General features: G+C 45.2%; 1 protein-coding gene across 2 annotated transcripts in view; it reads left to right on the top strand.

The window, feature by feature from the left end:
- The window catches only part of LOC119406835 (RAB11-binding protein RELCH homolog), a 133,893-nt gene that overhangs the window by 17,731 nt on the left and 94,126 nt on the right, over window positions 1-22,036 (top strand). For both annotated transcript variants that reach the window (XM_037673593.2, XM_049419196.1), the window contains exons 6-8: window positions 7,883-7,971; window positions 11,221-11,505; window positions 14,812-14,992. In XM_037673593.2, the coding sequence (XP_037529521.1) occupies window positions 7,883-7,971; window positions 11,221-11,505; window positions 14,812-14,992 (555 nt within the window). The remainder of the gene's footprint in view (window positions 1-7,882; window positions 7,972-11,220; window positions 11,506-14,811; window positions 14,993-22,036) is intronic.

Genomic DNA, 22,036 nt, shown 5'->3' with positions numbered 1-22,036 from the left:
CCCTCTTGTAAATTCTGTGCCGCTTCTACTGCAGACTTAAACCACATCATGTGGCGCTGCCCTAAGAACCCTCTTCCCCCTTTCCTGGCACGCCTAATTTCTAGTGAGAAGCAGTGGGAGGCTGCCTTGCGCAGCTCGAGGCCCGACATTCAGGAGGCCATCCTGGTGTGGGCTGAGAGGGTTGAGGAGGCCTACTTCAAGTAGGTCCTCCCCCCACCCTCTGTCCCATTGTCCCCTTCCCGTTAACCAGGGAAAAATAAACTTGTGCATTCATTCATCGTCTTGGAGTTCACCTTGAGTTCTTTGCGTACATGAATCTCATCGAAGATCAGTATGCCATGACGCTGAAAGCTGTCCAGGTGTGCTACCTTCTTCTTTAAGGCAGCAAAGAAGTGCTTGTCGAAAATGCACTCTACTCGCACCATACTGAGATACTTCCTAACGGTACTAATGGCCGGTAGCGGTAGGATGTCGTTTCGCAGAAAAGCGTAGCCACTGGGACTCCGTATGTGCAAGGGAAGACAAGTGAGGAGCCAGCCTTCGGTGTAGCACCTGTTTTTCTTATTGTTGAATTTTGCAGCCGACAGGCATTCTTTGATTGCTGCCATTTGATGTGCAGGGAGATCCAACTTGCTCAATTTGTCTTCAAGCGACTCGGTGCTTATGCTTTCCATTTGATTTTGCACTTGCCTAAGCTCTTCCGTCACTGCTTTCAGCCTCGTTGAAAGGCAATTTTTTTTTACCTTTTTAGAGCGGCGTTCGCTCTTCTAAGACAGCAAATGCTGAGCAGTCGGAACTGATAAAAATGCGAAGTCTGTAAGTTCCAGCTGCAGATTTCCTTATTAATCGGCTCTGGCGAAATCTCAGTGTTTCGAATAACGCCAGGCACCTCGTGCATGTGCCAGAATCGGGAGGGGCAACTAGGCGGCACTGCTGGTGACGCCATCTACCCCTCATGTCTAAAAAGCCACTTGCGGGCCCACATCCCTGAAAAGCAGTAGCGTTCGGTCCTCCGTTGCACAAAACTAGCTCGTCAACTCGTTTCAGCAATGTGGTGACGTCTTCTACGCTAGCGGTGCCACAAGTTACTTGTAATTCAGGCACTTAAATTGCTTTCCCGAGTACGACCGTCTTTACCGTCATGTCATAAAGCATATCTACAACTTTGATGGCAGCTATCGTAGGCGACCATGGCTCACTTGAATGATGCGCACCCTCTGTTCATTCGGCTTGTGAGAAAACTATGCTTCTTACTCCGTCAGCTTCAAGTCAGTGACAGCCCTAGGACTGCGAAGGTAAAATATTTGGCGCTGCTTCGAACAAAGAATTGAATGCGCTTGATAAACCTGAACCTGGTGGTGAGTCTGACGAAAGAGTTCTTAACGATGATTCCCATTCCATGGCACTTTCACAAGTATCTGAATGTGGCTGGTCACAACAACGGTCAGCCGTCTCTGAGTTTTTGGGAGGCGCGCACACCTTATCCTGTATATGCAGTTTCTTTCGAGGCTGTGGGCTCAGCTGCACAGCAGGCCTCTTCCTCTGCTTGGTCGGCTTCGATAAATGCGGTGGACAGTCCGGAAATATCGTAGGCATTGCGTCTTTGGCTAGGCATGCTCGACGAGGGGCACATGGCCCTTGTATCACATGGCCCTTGTACGATCACATGGCCCTTGTACTTGGCTTCCCATGTCTTCGATACCAAATGAGGCTCGAAATGTTTCTCGCATAAGCAGTCGGAGGACTGTAGCCGGCGGTCTTTCCGTGGAATTGCATTTTTCCACAACTGCAGTCGCTTTTCATGTTTCGGCGTGGAGAAAAGACACAGCTTTTCTTTGCACGTTTTGTAGCCAGATTTGCAATTTGAAGCGAAGCATTTTCGTCCCATGGTGGCCGCCGCATCAGCGGCACAGTTCGAGCCACCATGGTTTCAGCCATGGTTCCAGCTTACAAAGTGAGCGGAAACACCGATGCGGTTGCGCGCGTTGGTTTGACAGAGCGCAAGAAACGCGACGCATCAGAGCAGATCTCAAGCCGGGGGATCACCTAATCACGACCATCGTGATAAGGCCATGATCATGACTCGAAGGCTGATTGCGACTTTGCGACGCTGGTTGGGTCGCATATGGATGCTCTCGCTCTTCGGACGCATGCACCCACGGACGCCTCCGCATTTATCGAAGATGACCAAGCAGAAAGGAAGAGACGCCGCTGCAACACTGGTTGCGTTGCATGCTTTCCTTAGTGGCGCGCCTGTTCTAAGCGACGGCAACTCTTTAGTGTTGTTCAAGGCCTCTCTGGTGTAATAAATACACCGCAGATCTCTTTCTCAAAAGTTAAAGACGTAAAATAGCAGTTTAAATGCTCGCGACGCACGCTGGCCACATGCTTTCAAATGCACCAGGGCGGAGATATCGGCCCAGAGTACCCCTGCTGCCACCTTGCGGAAAAGCAGCGTCAACTCAAGCACCTCCATGACACTCGCGGCGCATTGGCGAAGCGGCGCGTCGGGCTACCTGTTATTCTACCACCGTGCCCTTGATATAACGAATTTTTGCTGCCGGTGACCTAGGGATTTTGCTCCGAATTTTGTCATTTTGGCACGAGCAGGAGCTGCATGAAGGTGACTTAGGGGCAGCAAGAGCTGCCCCCAACTCACCTTCTTTCAGACCTCATCCAGCCGCTCACGGGTTGCATCACGCTAACTGCATTGGCTTTCTTAAAAAATGTTTTAAGAATCGGCTTTTGCATTGGCATCGTCACTCTTCGGTTGTTGCAGTAGTCTCTGCATTGCACTTCGTTAACATGACACCAGGTGATGCCACAAAAAATAAAGATCCTTGCTCCGTGTCGTTATGTGTTCAGTTCGCGCTGCATATGGAGTTCGCTCTTCGTTTTTGATGCTGTGCGTGCATGGTTTCACTGCGCGTGCATGGAGCAGCCCCTGACAACATGCAGCTTTGCGATTCTTTTTTTTTAAATGCGGACAACTGTGTCGTCACTACCGAGGAGATGTCAGATTAGGCACTGGTGGAAACTGCCCGTGGCCATGGTGACAATGACGGATCTTTGGAATTCAACTCGTCTCGCTCTTTGCTGTTTTGCGCCGCACTGTGGGTTCGCAAGACCATGGCCTCCGCAATTAGCTCTGGCAACGCGACGGCGTGTTGCCGGAGCCACTCTCGGAGGCCACGTCTAGACGATGATGGAGCAGTGTTGTATTGATGATGTACGTACGTTCAGGATTGCCATCCCTCACGAACAAGCAATAGAGCAAAATGACGCAGTTTCTTTCCGCTAAATGAATGTTTTGGGCGTGCTCTGCGTTCAGTTCCCCTTTTGTTGAATTTGTGCATTTCTTTTCCGAATTTTTGTGCTAAACCTGTTTGTCACGAATTTTTTCAGGAATTTGTCAATTTCGTTATATCCAGGTTTAACTGTATAACGCACGATAATAAAATGCACGAAAATAGATGAAGTGTGTGACATTTTCACATAATTAGAGCATACGTACTTGATTTACATAACTAAATGAATGGAACATTACTTTTAAAAAAATTAAAGGAACTCAATCTAACGAAACCTGGTTTTACAAAGTTCCCGATCTATCAAGGAAATGTCCATTCCTCGGCAAATACCTGTAGGGTTCAGTGTTGTCATCAGCTCGAATTAATGAACTGACTTGGCTGCCAAACCCTATTTAACGAAGTTTTTCCTGAAAAGGTTGAGTGAACAAGCAGTGAGTTTATTCTAATTTTGACACAAGCAGGTCTTTCTTCGAGCGTGTGCTCTAACGCTATTGGGTTTGAAACATGTAGGCACCTTGTCGTGGCCCTAGCTTTATTTTGATGAGGCTGCATGCCGCACCCATGCATGGAATAGTGGACTCAGCGGCTGGTAGCTATCTTACGTACGGGATAGTACTAGGGGTGGCGGTGGTTGCCTTTGTTATTTAATTGTTTATGCGACAGATAGCACATATCTCCTGGGAACTGTCTCGCTCGGCCTGCTTGTACAATCACTGCATTCGTTCTGTGTGTCTTCACATATCGGTAGGGTAGCCTGTCATAGCTTCGTGAGACCATCTACCTGGCCTGCATCGCCCGGACATCGGGGCACCATGTTCAGGTGACATGGAAGGCTCCATGTCAGGGGCTCTCTCGGGATCTCCTCGCGAACTTTTCACACGTGCAGGCGTGGGTTGGCGGCAAAAACAATGCCATGCTATCTTTTTGGTGTAGCTATGTTACAATTTCAGATAATGAAGGACTGAAAAATTTAATTCTTGATATTGCGAACTTCCTGATTTAACGAAATAATTCGAGTGCAGTAATAACTTCGTTAAATCGAGTTTCAACTGTAAATTAAACATAACAGAAAACACTGGGTTATGTTAATTTTCATGTCATTCACTTCTTAAGTAATGGTGGAAAAAGGAATAATGTTGCTTCCTTGTTGCCACAGCATGTGCTCAATTTATGTTACTACAAAAGCCATTGCAATATAGGCATGACATAAATGCTTCAAATATGCCCTGAAGTGCTAAGGGTCACACAGAGTTGTTCACTTTGTGGCCTCTCACATTGTACAAAGGGGTGACTGCAACAACTGTGCACATATGAATACAAGCCCACCAGGGCCAGTAAGTTCTGCCATGTGACTGCAACAACTGTGCGCATGTGAATCCAAGGCCATCAGAGCCATGTGTATTTAGTGTGCTTAGAGTGTAAGCTCATCAAGTCTCCAATTGCAACAAGAGAGATTGCAAGGAGAAAGCCCAGAGTACAAGGGAGGTGTTTTATTGTGTGGGGTCTGTTGCCTCAAGGAGCAACAATGGACACAGGAAACAGTTCTTTCTATAAATAAATAAAATGGCATTCATGGCACCTCTTATGCCAGCTAACCGAATTACATAATATACCATGCTGGTAGAGCACGTTGCATCACTGAGGAAGTTCAATTGACCATGCCAGGATATAAAGTGAGTAATGTCCAGCTCTGCCGGAAGTCCATGGCTTTGTCATGCATTGCTAAAATCTCGCAACGGGCAGCACTTTCGAGGGGGTGATGGGAAGGCACCCATGAGACGGTCTTGCATAGCTCCTCTGCTGAGTGTGCAATGTGTATGATTTGCGATGTTGATACCAACCCGAAGAGGAGAAACAAAATTCATCCAGTGCTCGAGTAACCATGTCATCAGATGCCACAACCTCATGAACATTTGGGCCATTTCTCACCCTGCTGCACACCTAAGCCGAGCTCTGTGCACCTAGCATAAGGAAAAGCCCGATTACTGGAGACACGAGAGCCATGCGGGAAAGACAACTTTGGGGGATGCAAGACTTTTCCAGCATTCTCACAATAGACCTTTTTCAAGCAATCCCAGAGTGCCTGAGTGTTTGAGGCACCCACTGCTCATAGGCACTGTGGGAGGACGAAACGAAGATAACACGTCCCCGCCTCTTGACTATTCTTGCACCGTAACATACTACACATATTCAAACTCGTCTGCATGTATCTACGCATGAAATGTGAAAGAAATAATGCAGTCAGTCTAGGTATTACCGAGTCGATGGATATCGTATGTAACAGCTAACGGTATGCGTACTATCGCATGCCGATACTGTCACGGCCTACGATTGTGAGAAATGTAAGCTGGAATTACCAATTCATATTTATTCAACGATTACTTGTAATGTCCTAATATGAATGTGACGTATTGAATTGCCAGAGATACCTTTTCACGCCCATCTCGCCGCTTTAACACCTTTCCGCATGAGCATTTTTGTCATGAACACCCTTGCGCTTTCCATGTGTCTTTAGCCGCTGTGGCCTTTAAAAGGTAATTCCTCTGTTTTATTTCATAAGCTCAATATAGCTAATGACTATACATATCTACAGTGTGGTTACCTGTGAGCCAACACGCAAAAACAAAACCGGCATTTGTAAAAGGAAACACCTGCAGTTAGTGTCAATGAAGGGGGATAGTAGCTTATCATTTGTTACCTATTGTGTGAGCGACGCGCACATTGTCTTATCAGTGTATCTGAGTTAACTAAATGCTGACTATACTCTCTCACATAATCCTTCAATGTCAGAACATCACCTTACGCTTGTCGACAGTGTCAGTGAACTTTGATTCCGAATGGATCCACGAATGGCATCGAACACTCCCGTATTTCATCTAGGAAACAGAGTTCTATGCCTTCAGACATGTTAGCGCCAAAAAAAAAAAAAAAATGATGTGTTGGGACTGCTGAACTGGTCCAACAGTGGAATCTGGAAACGCTAAAGTGATGGAAATTGTAGAGAAGCCATTGTAACTAAATAGAGAAGTTCATGTCTGAATTGCGCAGTAATAGTATGTTGCACCATGCCGAATTCACTTGATCTGAGAAGCATTGGCACGGCGCAGGCGAAAAGCTAAAGCTTGAGGCCCACACGCTCGTCGCAGTGACTGCTGTGGTGTGCACACTTTTCCCATGAGCGCTTGCGTGCCCATTTGATGGCGCTCGTGTGCTTGAAGAATGTCTATTGACGACAACCTTGGCACTAAGCAGCTGCTACACAGCCTTCCATGTGGTGTGTGTGTGTGTGGCACTCGTGTGCTTGAAGAATGTTTATTGACGACAACCTTGGCACTAAGCAGCTGCTACACAGCCTTCCATGTGGTGTGTGTGTGTGCCGAAGCTCCCACAACCCAAGGGGTAGTTGAATGTGAATAACTATACAATGTTATAAGAGGATTACTTCTAACAATGGTGCTGTCAGAGCAATGTCCCTTCAGCCTGAGAGCGTCACAAGGTGACCCTGCACAGTAGGATTGTGCTCACGAAGTGAGTAGTGTAGCTTTGGAATAGCTTCTGGAACAGGAACAGCAATAAGGTGTGCAGCCAGCATGGGTTGAGGATGTTCAGCAAGGCTTGCCAGCAGAATGGGGGTGACGAAGAGAATTCGAAATTCATTTCACACAGGTGGCAGCTTTGCACACTGCTTTTCACAGGAATTTCTATTTTTTTTCTGATTGCTGCTACCCATTTGTGCCTGGCAAGCAGAAAGTGTTAAATGGCAGGTGAGACTAGCACTTCTGAGAATATGGGTTAAGAGAGGGAAAATCGGCACTCACCCATTTGCAGCACAAAGCTTCATGGTATTCCACACGGATTTCTCAGAAAGTAAAGCTTCCTAGTTGACAAAGGATTCAACGTGGTTCGGGGATCGAACCTGGCACCAATACCTAGTCAATGCGGTCACTCTACCAACTGAACGGACCAGGTCACCAACTGGCAGTGCTAGGGTGAAGTAATCGAGAGTTCAAAGCGCATGGACACTGAACATGGGAAATCAGTTCTGTGGGATCCTGCAACGGAGAGGAAGCAGGGAATTCTGCACAACTGATTTGCCATGTTCAGAATAACGGTGTGCAGCATACTCTTTCAATTTTCAACCATTTCGGCGGTGCGTTCAATCAAGCCCCGATTCCTCCATGGCCAGGTGGGAGGCGGCCATCCGCAACCTGCTCCTGGCCAACCAGCTTTGGGCTGTCCAGCAGGCCCGCAAAGCGGCCGACAGGCTTGGCCTGACGGCCCCGACGTGGGAGTCGCCCACTGCGCGCTAGGGCGCGTCCCACAGGACCTCATTAAAGTTATTTCAATCAATTTCCTTAGCTTGTGTAGGTGGGACATTTTTGCAGACACGATAACGAAGGGTGATAGTAGCTTCGTTAAAAAACAGGCCCAATGTTTAACTTAAGCATTGGGCTTGTTTGGTTTTAGTACACGAGACTAAAAAGTGCAATAAAGTGTTCTGCTGCCTATTAAAATGCTTATTTGCAGGCTAAAGAGAAGTGGCAAGTATTTTAATAGTTTTTCACTTGTTCCAGGAAGCGGAACTTGACTTATTAAAGGGACATATGGAGAAGGTCACCCAAGAAAATCGTTTGCTAACAGCAGAGCTGGACAAAGTTTTATTGTAAGTTAATTTTTAATGATATATATATATATATATATATATATATATATATATATATATATATATATATATATATATATATATATATATATATATATATATATATATATATATATATGCCGTAAAATCCCGAGCAAGCGCCCCCTGCTGCCCTCTTGCCAGTTTTACTGCTTCATTCAGTGTTTTTATTCGCTTGATGAGGGCTAATAACGACAGTGAATGCATGCCTACTCAAAAACTCATTTCATTGGAAGCACGTGCAGCTCTTTCGCCGCCATCTTGAATATTGATCTGTAACCGAGCAAGGGCCCCCCCTCCAAACCTTGTCTAATTATCTTACGGGGGGTGCTTGCTCGGTATTTTATGGTATATATATATATATATATATATATATATATATATATATATATATATATATATATACAGGGTGTTTCAAGAAATGTGTCCAACCTTCTCAAAAAATCAGGAAAATGCGATATTTGATTGCTGCCTTCAGAATTGGTTTTTCTGTAGCGGCAGGGATTTTAAGATGGTTAAAGAAATTATTTGGGACTGTAATTAAAAAAATTAAATTAATTAACTTTTTAATTGGTGGTGTTAGGTGGTTGTGTCAAATGGGAGAATTGAAGTTCTTCATGCCAGAAACCCAACCCAACTTTGAGATTTCGAAAAAGTGGCATCTAGTAATAATTACGATGTAATGAAATTCAACCAAATTCATTGGCGAAACCTAAGCAGAAACATGGAAGAACGCAACTGCCATATTCTTCTGAGACGTCCAAACTGAGTGAATCACTTTTTCTGTAGTGCTAGGCATCTTAAGATGGTTAGAGACATGACTTGAGACAGTAATTAAGAAAGTTAAATAATTAACTTTTTAATTAGTGGAGTTAGGTGACTGTGTCAAATTGGGGTACTGAAGTTCATCGTGCCAGAAACCCATCCCAACACTGAGATTTCAAAATAGCGGCCTCTAGCAATAATTATAAAGTAATGAAATTCGACTGAATTCGATGGCTTTCGCTGTTGAAAGCCGTTGCATTTCGTTGAATTTCATTACGCCACAACAATTACTAGAGAACGCTTTTTCGAAATCTCAAAGCTCGGATAGGTTCCTCGCATGAAGAACTTCAATTCTCCCATTTGACACAATCACCTAACTCCACTAATTAAAAAGTTAATTAATGTAACTTTCTTAATTACTCTCCTAAATGATGTCCTTAACTACCTTAAGATTCCTGCCGCTACAGAAAAAGCAATTCTGAAAACTCCGAGCAAATATCGCATTTTCCTGATTTTTTGAGAAGGTTGGACACATTTCTTGAAACACCCTGTATATATATAGTGTTTTTCTTTTTTGCAGCATCTGCTTGCGGGATATTTTACTTTGTGTTTTACCATGCTGATCAGTGTTAGGTGTTTGAAGACCCCCATCATATTTCTTAGTGGCATGTGTATATACAGATAAGATACCCATGTCAGCACCTAGTGAGCAAAGACAGAAAAAAAAAAGTTGATCACTCGTTCTTGCTGATATGACTGGCCATCAAAGCTGTTGAACACCACGGCAAACTGTAATGCAAAATGATTTCAGTATCTTGACGGTGTTGGTTGCTTGCACTCAGCTTATTGAGTGAGAACTGTTGAGTCTTACCTGGCCTGATGCTTTTGCTCGGCTTCTTAGGCACGAACTGCTGGGTCTTATCTAGCTTAATGCATGTGCTCGGCAACCTGCCTGGACGGGAATGGGCCAAGATGTGTGTATAGCATAATATTTGCTCACCTTGCTTCCGCTGCTGTTGTGGTTGTTTTCTGCATGTGTTGTGGAAAGAGGGGTGTTTGCGTATGCATGCGAGAGAGAGAAAGAGAACAACTCTCCAGGATTGGGTCAGGAGTGGGGAAGGTTGGGAGTCCCTTCCCTCCCCTTTCAGCCATTGGCCAGTAGCCCCTGCTCCTTGGTGGGGGTCTTGGCCATTTGGACAGTGTGGCACACACTCCACATTCCCCCATGCACATACAGCCTTCTTTCCCTCTTGTGTGCTTCTTCGTCATATTTCCTCTTGTGCGTGTTTGGCCCCATTATACTGAGTATGTGTCCATAGTTGCTATGAAAGTACGAAAGTAGGAGAATTGTCCTAGTGGCTCGTTTTCTGTATTACGCACAACTAATGAAACTGACCGACAATTAAGCCAAGGAAAGCATATGGGACATTATTTGTGGTTCCTAACTGTATTGCAATGATTCTCACTTAAACTGAAAGAAATTAAAATGGACAAAAATCACCCTTTCCATGGGTGGGATCCGAACCCACTACCTTCGAATTGCGCGTCCACTACTCTACCATTTCAGCTACAACGTAGGGTGCTCCCCCGTCCACTTTTTTGTAGGGTATTTATGCACGCTTAACCTTTTCAAACGCCGCCTATGAAGAAATGTCTGTAAATGCGTCAAATCGATACAATGTTATTTCAAGGCACTCGATAATATATTGCAACAAAAATAATGTCATAATACATTCATTTGTGTGTTATGGTAATCATTCCTAATTATTATGTAATTAAATATCTATTTATTCTGAAGCCATTCATGCTCTGTTTGATCATAAATAGAATGGAATCTCAGGCTAGAAATATAGTGCAAATTCATTTTCAGTTACGTCCATGTTGAGCAAAGAAAGTTATACTTTTGACGTGGGTCGCGGGAAGCGGCATGTCGAACGACTCGTCTAATATGATAGTGCCTTCAGCAAACTGATCATATGCAACAGTACACTGCAAAATGAAGGTAAATGAAGACAAATTTACTATGCAGGAGGTTCAATTCATCCAAACCTAAATGCATTTTGCTATTTCTTAGCCCTAGCCATGCTTGTATGTTAACGATACTGAAATCTCAGGTGAGTGGGGAAGCGGGACCCCTTTGAATTCTGCAATATAATTTTTTTTTTCACAGTTTAGAAACATTTAGGTGATGTTTAACATGGGCTCAATTAGCATGCCAATTTGTATGCATAAATAAAAAAGCATACGTATGCATTTGGTGACTAGTTAATCATCATTGTGGTCTGTTTATGACCTGTGGCTACTAGAGATAACCCATACATTCCCAAATTGAAAAAAAAAAAAAGACTGTTGCTCTTGACTTTAAAGCTCTTATATAACTTTCATGAAGGTTGCATTCCTTTTTTTGGGGGGGGAGGGGGGATAAAAATATATTTGCGCTTTGCTGGTCATGTCTTTTGTGTGCAGCTCTCGTACAGAATTGACCTTCAAACCCAATTTGCCTTTGGATATGGCAGTTGACACACTGTCTGATGCTGTAGAACCATGCACTCCTAGTCCAAATGTGGCTGTAGTCTCACCATGCAAGCAGCTGCCAGAGGAAAAGGGTGACTCTGTTGAAGAGCGCATGCCACAGGGACTTGCGATATGTGTGGCTCATCAAATGTGTAAGGAAGAAACGTGCGTTACAGCTGACGATGTCAGTGAAAGTGTCGGCAAGCCAGAAGAATTGAAGACCCTTAAGGGCACAAGGTGAGAAATCTTTGATGCATGCAGTACTAACTTCTCCACATTGAAAATTCATGAAATTATGGTCACCAACAAACGAGAAAGTATTGCCGACAATGTTATTGCGGTAATCATCTTCGGCTATCTATTCAGCAGTGCTTGGTATCATGCTGTTGTAAAGTGTGCTGCGTGATTTTAATAGATGGCAACCCAAATTCGCTGGGCTGTCATTTGCTTCCACCTCCTGGTGCTGGAACCCTTCAAGTGCATGTCATCTGCAGAAAGAAAGCAGCATCGCCTACACTATGTTGGCCCGACAAAATACATGTACTACATGCCGCATCCGTGCATGGTTGAGAGCTGTATGAGCACAAGGAACCCTTACTGCTTGGACGCTCCCATGAGAAACATGTGCATAGATGCGCTACAGCAAGTGTCCTGGCATGGCATGAGCATAATAGGTGATGCACTGCACACACACACTAATTGCCCTGAATGATTGGTGTCACCCAGTAGTTGATCACTGTACAAATGCAACACACTTGTGTCTGGGCGAGTTTTGTGTATTTGTGCAAGTTGGTGGTACACCTGCATCTTTACTCACAATGCGAACAAAGCAACACGGACACGAGAACAACATTTTGTGTTTAAAAAAATTTTTTTTGTTTAAATGCCTGACTTTTGTTTAGAAGGTAATGTTAAAAGATTGTGAATACTGTAGTCATTGCACCCACCACAGTGGTCTAGTGGTTATTGTGCTGGAATGCTGACCTGAAGGTCGCGGGATCAAATCCCAGCCGTATTTTCGATGGAGGCAAAAATGCTTGAGGCCTGTGTACTTAGATTTAAGTGCACATTAAGGAACCCCAGATGGTCGAAATTTCTGGGGCCCTCCACTACAACGTCCCTAATAATCATATCGTGGTTTTGAGTTGTTAAATCACAGCAATTAATTACTATAGTCATTGCTATACAAGGGCTTATTTAAAGGGACCCTGAAACGGTTTTTTGAAGTTTTGTCAGCGTTTGGGCAAGAGCATCCCCAAATCATTCGCACGAGAAACTAAGCGACGCGCTGTCTACCAAGGCCGCTACGGAATTTATATCTATACCCTCCTCCTCACCACTGCCTTGCACCCTCAACTCACAGACACCCTGACATCGTCAGCGATCGCAGCACTCATGAGCACACTCGACGGTTTTAGCTTCGTCCAGTCATGGCCTCAGATATTGTGCGCCGACGGGTTACGCGCAGTCTCGGAGGCCCAACAAAGACGAAGCTCGTGGAGTGGTTGATATCTGCTCTGACAGGTGCCGCCACACTACCGGCAGATCTTATTTTATTCTCCTGTACAGCAACAATATGCAAAAGCATGCGGACAAACAAAAATAATTCGAGAACGATCACCGATAAGCGTAAACTCGGGCAATGTGGTTGTGTCTTCAGGGGTGAAGTTACAGCCACAAAAACGTGGATCGTGGCGTTGAATGGATAGCGAGAGCGCGACGCTCATTGCAGCGACGAGCTGAAGGGATTCTGCTCACCAGATGCCTCACGAACATTGCACGATGTCGCAGCTTTACAAGTCACCAATTGCTAGATAAGTGGTATACAACACGGCCGGGCAACTAATTATGTTCAAGAAAAGAAACCTCAAGATAAACACTGTCGCTCAGCTCACGTCAACACGGAGTACGTTGAACACAGGCAGACGACGCTCGCTGCCCACAGGAGGTTCAGTGACGTGTACTGGGCATGTCCAATCAGATCAGCCGCCTGCGTGACGTCGCACTTCCAATATGACGCGCACTGGAAGTGGGCAGTTTGAAAACGCGTTCGGCTGAGCCGCTGTGATCGGTGGCGATTCGCAGCTTTAAAGCCTTGCAATAAATTATACAGTTTACGCACAGAGCCTAAATCGGTCTGTAAATGATCTTAAGACTTGCTCTACCGGCTCAATGTGTTCGTACAAAATCGTCAAAACCGTTTCAGGGTCCCTTTAAGTGCACAGAATTCTGACATTTTTGTGTTATTGTTTTAATCAGTATTTATGAATGTTTCTGTAACACTGTGCTTAGAAAAGCTGTCAATATTCAAAAGTTATTTGGGAAGTATTTTATTAATATTTGATCTGGCATTACTGTTCTGTTCATAAACTATTTTCCAAGTTTTATTTTGCACACCCCCAGCGTATTTGCATGAGACCCATGCACAGTTGTGGAAGGTGCACGGCATACTAGAGTGACGCCAACATAGTTCTGATAAAAATGTTGCTGCATGTTCACTCGCTTAACGGTGTGACATGTTAGAACTATGATTAAAGATTTGACATTGTGCTTCGTGATCAGAGAAGTCATGCTTTTATTCAACTTTTCTGCCCTACATGGTGACTTGCACATATATCATGGCTTTTTAGTACAAACCTGTTCTCCTTTTTTTGCTGCTGAAGGTTGCTGCTGATGTATTGCTATAGCATGTACAGAAGCAAGCGGACATGCCACATAAACAGGATTCTTTTCTTGTTGTTACTATTAGAAGTAAAACACTAGGGGTGATGCAGTAGGGTGAGATTATTAGTGGCAGGGCACTGCCCTTGCCTGAGAAGCTATAAGTTTGAATATATATATGATATGAAAAGGAAACGGAAGAAACCTTTGACTTATTTTTTCCTTTTTGCAGCTTTGTCAACTGAAAACTCTTGAAAAAGTGTTGCTGCACGGCGTTTCTTAAGTGACATGCTAATTGGAACAGGTGTTTTATAAGTTTGTTTAAAAATGCTGCAGCACTTTTTTCAAGGCCTGAGGAGGCATATGTAAGCCTGTGGAATTGAAGGTGGTACGTGTCACATGAGGATTAGCCACAGAAACAAGATTAATGTTTTTGGTAGTGGTGGTGAACTGTTCAGCATGCTTAGTCCGAACCTACGAATGAAAAGTTTGCTGTAATAATGTTAGGTGCTGTGTGCTGGTATGACAGCAACTGTTTCTATTGCCTAAATGTATTAGTTGCCTCTTCCTGGCCATTTTGTCATGCTTTGTAACGGAGTCTTTTGTTGAAGGCAAATAAAAAAAAAGAAAGCCACGTCTACTGCAGCTTCGTGGCGAGATGGGAAGGGTGACAGCAGCATTTTATTCATTTAATAATCTGTGCAGTATGAATGCAATCTTGCATTATAAACCATGCATGGCTGCTCCTGTGATGTGAAAGTATGCATTCACACTGAGCATTACATGGGACTAGCATGTTATGATTACTATAACAGCCATGTCATTTTGCAACGCTGTTTGGATTCTGCCTAGTTAACTCTGTATATTTCCTGGGGTGTACAGGAAGACATGTCCAGCCTTTCTTGAGGCCCTCATGAATGTATGCCGACCTCATCATGAGCTGTCTGACTCGCGCCTGGCGAAAGATGTAACGTCAGTGGCTTCATCAGGCGAGGAGGTCGTTCTAATGCTTGCCCGATGTCTTCCACACATTGTGCCTAATGTCCTTCTGGCAAAACGAGAGGTGAGCCTTCTTTTGTTATTTATGGTTCTGGTGGGAGAGGGCAAAGCATCTAATATGTTGGTCACCTTATTTACTTAGCATGAGGTTGCTTGTGGACAACACCATTTTGGTTTCAGCCAATCATTTTGGCACAGTCATCTGTGAATCACATAATAAAGTTGGTGCATTAATTTAAACATGGAAATACAGTTAGTGATGTGTGCAGTGCATTTCGGAGAATACTAAAGGTGAATAACTGTTTGATTTCAGAAATAATAGAGAGAGATATGGCATCGGCATGGCTGTATAGCAAGCCTGGTGACTAAGAGGAAGTGTCCATTGTGTTAGATAATCCAATCCATAGGCACCGGTCGGGGCGACAATGATAGAATTCTCACGACATTAGTTAGAAGAGAACTGACGGTCAAAACCCATGACCTCGGCGTAGAACACGATCACATCATGACTGAAGTCATTCCTAAAAATTCAAGGGCAAAAAGTATTTTTATTCTAAACGTATACAGCAACCCGTCAAATCAGAGACAAAAATTTCATAATCTTTTCAAAAAAGCGGTAGTGGTGGCGGGAGACGCTCCGCTTTTAATGGGAGGAGACTTCAACGCTCCACACGAAGCTTGGGGCTACGGCTTCACCTCTACCAAGGGTAAATATCTATGGCAGTGTATACAAAACGAGAACTTAACGTTAATCACTGAGCCCAATGCCCACACGCGCATAGGTACGAGCGTCCAAAGGGACACGACCCCGGATCTCACTTTGACCAAAAACGTCCCAGGAGCGACGTGGCATAACACATTCGACGATCTGGGTAGTGACCACAGAATTCTAGTAACGCACATCCCGCGCGAAAACGACGCAACTCAGTCATCCAATGAAACGAAACGTCTAGTCGACTGGGACAAATTCAGGGAGATAAGACGACAGTCGACTTCCCCGCCCACATCGAACATTAAGAGCTGGTGTGAAAACGTAATAAGCAACGTCAGGGAGGCCACGCAGATTATGGAGGCGGACATTTCCCTCGACAGGCTGGACAGTAAGCTTATGCACCTATGGCAGGCGAAAGAATCACTCCAAGCGAGATGGAGGAAGCAGAGACACCAAAGAGGGCTACGGAAAAAGATCGCCCAACTAAACAAGGACATTGAGGCATATTGCAGGCAACTAAACGAGCAACAATGGGAAGAGATATGCAGAGACATGGGCAGGCAGCTCGGCGCTTCCCAGACGTGGAAGTTGCTGAGATTCCTTCTCGACCCGACAAACACCAAAACAGAACAGAGGCACACCATTCGCAAATTAACGCACGATCACAAGGGAAACGAGAACCAGTTAATCGAAGACCTAAAGGCCATATACGTTGCACAGACCCCGCCCGTGCGACACCCAGATTACTCGGGAGGCGCCAATCCAAAGCTAGACCAGAAATTCACCACGGCAGAGATCAGGGCAGTATTTCACAAGCTAAATCTTAAATCAGCACCGGGGCCTGACGGCGTAACCAACCGCATGCTCCGAAACCTGGACGAGGATTCGATAGAATTCTTAACTGAGTATATCAATGAGTGTTGGATCAGCGGAGAGATATCTGAGGCATGGAAAGGAGCCAAAACGATTCTAATACCTAAACCGGGAAAACCAATCAACAGTACAAACCTCAGACCCATCTCGCTCACGTCGTGCGTGGGGAAGCTAATGGAGCACGCCTTTCTCAGTAGAGTAAACAACTACCTAGAGGACGGTGGTCACTACCCAGATACAATGCTAGGCTTCCGGCAGCATTTGTCTACGCAGGACGCCATGCTGCAGCTTAAACACCAAATCCTCGACAATAAATCCAGATCCACCCGCGCCATCCTCGGGCTGGATCTCAAAAAGGCGTTCGATAACGCAGCACATGGCGCGATTCTAGGTCGAATCTCGAGTCTCAACATGGGAGAGAAAGCATACAACTATGTCAGAAACTTCCTGTCAAACAGGAAAATGAGGATCTCCATAGGGGATGTTAAATCAGATCTCTACGCGTTGGGCAGCAACGGAACGCCACAGGGCTCCGTGATCTCGCCTATGCTTTTCAATTTGATAATGGTAGGTCTTCCGGAGGAACTCGACAAAATTCCTGGAGTTCATCACTCCATCTATGCAGATGATATCACCATCTGGATAGGCGACGGTAGCGATGGCTACATAGAGCAGAGGCTGCAAGAAGCCGTAGCCACAGTGGAGAGATAGCTAGATGGTACGGGTCTTCGATGTTCGCCAGAAAAATCGGAACTTCTTCTGTATAGACCGACGCTAAAAGGCAGGCCACCCAAATCATCCGTAGGCAGCCGCCAGTACGAAGACATCAGAGTCTATACAGCCGATGGCAACATTATACCCACAGTCCAGCATATACGGGTCCTAGGACTAATCATCGAATCCAAGGGAACCAACGGGAAAACCGTCCACAAGCTAGAAACTAAAGTCGCTAACGCAATGAGGCTAGTGCGCAGAGTTACAAATAGACACCGAGGCATGGGGGAAACCAGCGTCATGCGCCTAATACAGGCATTTGTAATTAGCCACATTGCATACGTAGCGGCTTTCCACAATTGGTACAAAGCGGAAAGCAACAAAATCAACGTCCTGATCAGGGAAAGTGTACAAACAGGCCTTAGGTGTTCCAGGATATGCGAACACGGAACTCTTTCTGAAACTAGGCGTTCACAACACGCTAGAGGAGATTGCCGAAGCCCAGCGCGTCTCGCAGTTAGAAAGGCTGTCCGCGACGAAAACGGGCAGAAACATATTGACAAAATTGGGTATAACATACCACGTTCAACACGGAAAGAAACGAGACATTCCCAACCCAATCCGCAACAAAATCGTGATAAATCCACTCCCTAGAAACATGAACCCCACCACCAACGCAGAACGCAGACGCCACAGAGCAAAAGCGTTGCTCAAGATACACGGCACGAGTGAAAAATCCCTGTTTGTAGACGCGAGCCCATATGCCAAGCAGAGAGCACATGCTGCAGCGGCTGTTGACGCTACCGGAACATGCATTAACGCATGTACTGTATTAACTACAAGAATAGAGGAAGCTGAAGAGGTGGCCATTGCCATGGCCCTCACCTCCACTAAGCACAGCTTCATTCTGAGCGATTCACAAGTCGCGATCAGGAATTTTGCGCACGGACGTATTTCGCAACATGCCCTGAGAATTCTAACCCAGAGCGAGGAATTTATGTGTTCGGAAGAACGTAGATATCTAATTTGGTTCCCGGCACACATAAACACAGCCACCTACAACCCGAACGAAACGGTCCACGCGCTGTCGCGAGAACTAACCCGCCGCGCAGCCCAAAGGGTACCCTCGTCGGGGGATGCTGTTGCCGAAAACGAACTATTAATGAAAGACAGAATAACCAGCTATGGAGAATACACAAAGTACTATCGAGACTTGAGGAGGATTTTCCCTCCGCCTCACCCAAAATTAGATAGAAAACAGGCGACAGAGTGGCGCACATTGCAAACCAATTCTTATTGCTGTGCTCTCTGAGCCTCAATGATAGGCTCAGAGAGCACAGCAACAAAGTGGCCAAGACTCCCCCTGACGGGTTTTTGGCGCTACACTGCCATAAATGCACGTGCCGACCCAATTTTGAACAGACTGTTATAGTTGGCAAGAACAAGTCCGAAATCACTAGATTAGTAATCGAAGCTGAACAGATAGACTATTTTGGCGAAAGTTGTGTTAGCAAAACGTCACTCTCTTTGAGCAAAAAGGAATCAGACTACCTGCGCATGTGTTAAGGTCTGTCTGGTTGCCGGTGATGCAGAAGCGGTCAATTTCGCGATAGGAGGTTTCAACCCTGTCATGTTGTTGATTGTATTGCTCGTTTTTCATGTTATATGCTAGTGGTCACGTGTGCAAAAGAAGGTATATAAGTAGGCCTGGTGAATGAAAATAAACGTTTTTTGTTGTCAGTAGCGCCAGTGTGTGTGTCTTCTTCCCTTCGTCCTTGTCTCTTCGCGCTCACATCCAAGAATCTTATCCCAACCCTGTTCAGTTACACAGGATGTTCCCAGAGATCTACCCAGATTCAATGTGTAAAGCATGTAGAATAGAAGAGGCCTCCCTAAGCCATATGCTATGGGGGTGCTCCAATCAGCAAACAGACTCCCCAGAACCTCTCCGGGAGCGATGGCGGAAAACGCTGCTCAGCTCCGATCTACAGGACCAAACCTGGGCTATCCAGCAGGCCAGGGAGGCTAGTGGAAGACAAGGTCTTCCGTCCTCCATCTGAGCGGTCTGGCCCGGACCAGCAACTAGCCGGATCTTGCAATAAAGTTGTTTCATTCATTCATAACTAAGTTTAGTACCATTGGGGCTCATGGCAATTATGACGAAAGTGGCAGGAAGTTGATTCACTAAATTCCTCAGAAAATGAAGGCACGACAAGAAAACACAGACATGAAGGAGAGGACGAGTGCCACTTCCAAGTGATCTATTAGGAAAAAACATATGTCAAAGTACGTTTCAGGTGCATGCTTGTTTACAGTGATTAGTAAACATGGCAAAATGACCAAAGCCATTTATTTATTATTGAGCATTTTGTAAAAACTCTTGCTCATTCGATAGAGAGACAGTGATGGCACACTCACACACTTCACATCCTTCTTATTTATGTAAAATGCCTCCATCAGTTCTCTGGCTACCTGATCTGACAGTGGCATTTTACATAAATAAGAAGGGTACACAGAAGTCTTAAAGGGACACTAAAGGCAAATAAAAATTTATATCAGAGTGAAAGGTCTATGTGTGAGAACGTCTAAAACGTCAATATTATCAATAGCAGTGCTCTAGTAACCGAGAAATGAAGGGGGGACACGGGAATCAAATCTCGAAAAATGGCAAAAAAGTCGATTTTCTGAAAATCACATTTTCAGTTTCTGTAGCCCTTTTTCTATCTAATTTCAAAATATCTTCGCTGAAAACCACGTAGAAGTGCTATTAAAAATTGTTGCGCCCGCTAAGGTGGCGAAAATTATCGCGGAAATCGCAAAAAAGACAGCGTTTTTCAAAAAATTATAGCTCCGTAATGGCACGACCGAGCACCACCATCTAGGGCTCGTCTGAAAGAGCATTTCTCCGTCTTCCTCAGCTGGCTCCTCCATTTAAAAACAAGCGCACAAAAAGCAAACGTTTAAAGGTCGCTTCGAGGCTCCCGATTGGCCGCGGCCGCCATGATGCTCCAGCGCGCCTCGCCATTGGTCCGATGGTTGCTCCTGGTGTGCGTCGTCTGTGGCTTCTGCGTTGCGGGGTCATGTGGCTGTCAAAATTCACGCTAATTACTGAAGCGCTCGCACTCGTTTTGTGTTCGCTGGTCGACGATAATTACGCGTTAGCAGCTGCACCCGGAAGCTCATTCATCAGACCGTGCATCAGACTGCGATAGCCCGACGCGCTCTTCGCGAACATCTCAGAAGCACGTCTCGGACCTGTACTGCGTTCACTCGTGGGACCCGTGGTTAGAAGTTCTGCCCGTCGGCATCTCGGACCTCGTGACGAAGACCACCGCGGGACGACGTTTTGTGCTCGTGATCGAACATGACTAACTTTGAAAGATCGGGCACCGCGGCCGTGCTTACTGCTCGGAGTCGTGGCTAGGCCTAACTACGTTCACGGCGCCAACGAACTCGAACTTTGCGGGGAAGAACATCGTGCTAGCAGACATGCGAAAGCGAACAATCCACAATGCACTTTGTTGCAAGCAACTAATGGTATCACCCACTAGCAGCTTGGAATTGCTGATCGGCATTTGACGCATCGGCAGCTGGGACCCCACGGCCACGGCCGCTCGATCTCCCCAAGTTCGTTGCACAGCGATCGCTCAAAGCACTGCAACAATTTCGCGCGTCGGCGCCCCAAAATGCGAGGCCAAGCATATTGCACGCTGATGTTTCATCGCTGCGGCTTGGCATATATTGCGCATCGCCAGCAAATGCCGCCACCCAGCATATCGGGCACAGACTTCCCGAACCCCGCGGCCGAGCACATCGCAGGGAAATAAGCACTCAGTGGTGATGTAATTTAAGCGCGCTTCAAGCCGTGCATGGTATCACAGCAAGCTTTTGTAAATGTACTGAAATAATGAAAGCCTCGCCGACTACCATTACCACGACCGGGGGAATGATGAAGCGTATCAAGGTGGGGGTGACAGATGAACTTGTGTAAAGGAGTGGATGAATTTTTATCTGCCAAACTCGCTTCATTAAGTACTACTCAGAATTTCCTGTGCCACAAATGTCTTGGCCATAACTGCCACAGCACACCTAAATTTGCATGCCACAGACTTGTAATGTGCAAGTCTGGGCATTAAACCTGAAGGCTCACCCTTCAAAGAGCTGACAAAAATAACCAATAAAGAAAAAGGAAAGCACGTAGTGCAGAAAAATGAAAGATCAAGGACATAAGAAAACCCCTGCAAGCAAAGACACTAAATATTACAGCCCCAGGGCATTTTGATTTACATGTAGTGGCTGTGCAACTTTAGGGCCCGTTTTCTCAGAAGTGTGTTTTGACCCGACTGTCCCGCTTGCAGAAAGCGTAGCACGACTATGGCTTGATGGATTTTCATGAGGTCTGTTGCATTGTATTCCCTAGTTTATTCTCTACGCTGTGACATTCCTATATTTTTGAATTACTCTCTCGTTTTTTACTCTTTCGCTAATTTGACATGACAATAATGAATGCATTATGCAAACATGGATGTAATGTTCCGTGTAAAAAAAAAAACTGGAGCAATAAGAATATTTGGAGAATGTCACAGCATGAACCATTCCTATGGCTAAAATATAAGGGTGACTTTGGGCTTTTACCATGTTTTGTTGTCACGCCAGGCTTTCTGCAAGTTTGGTACAACATTGATGCGAGTAAAACTTCATAATGTCAAAACTACTGCAGATATCTTAATGAAACTTTGTAAATAGCCATTCAGTGCACTTCCCAATAAGCATGCCAAATTTCATTGTTTTACTACAAAAAAATAAAGA

Source organism: Rhipicephalus sanguineus, chromosome 1 (assembly GCF_013339695.2).
Source record: "Rhipicephalus sanguineus isolate Rsan-2018 chromosome 1, BIME_Rsan_1.4, whole genome shotgun sequence".
Classification (NCBI taxonomy): domain Eukaryota; kingdom Metazoa; phylum Arthropoda; class Arachnida; order Ixodida; family Ixodidae; genus Rhipicephalus; species Rhipicephalus sanguineus.
This window is presented reverse-complemented; position numbering and strand designations above follow the sequence as displayed.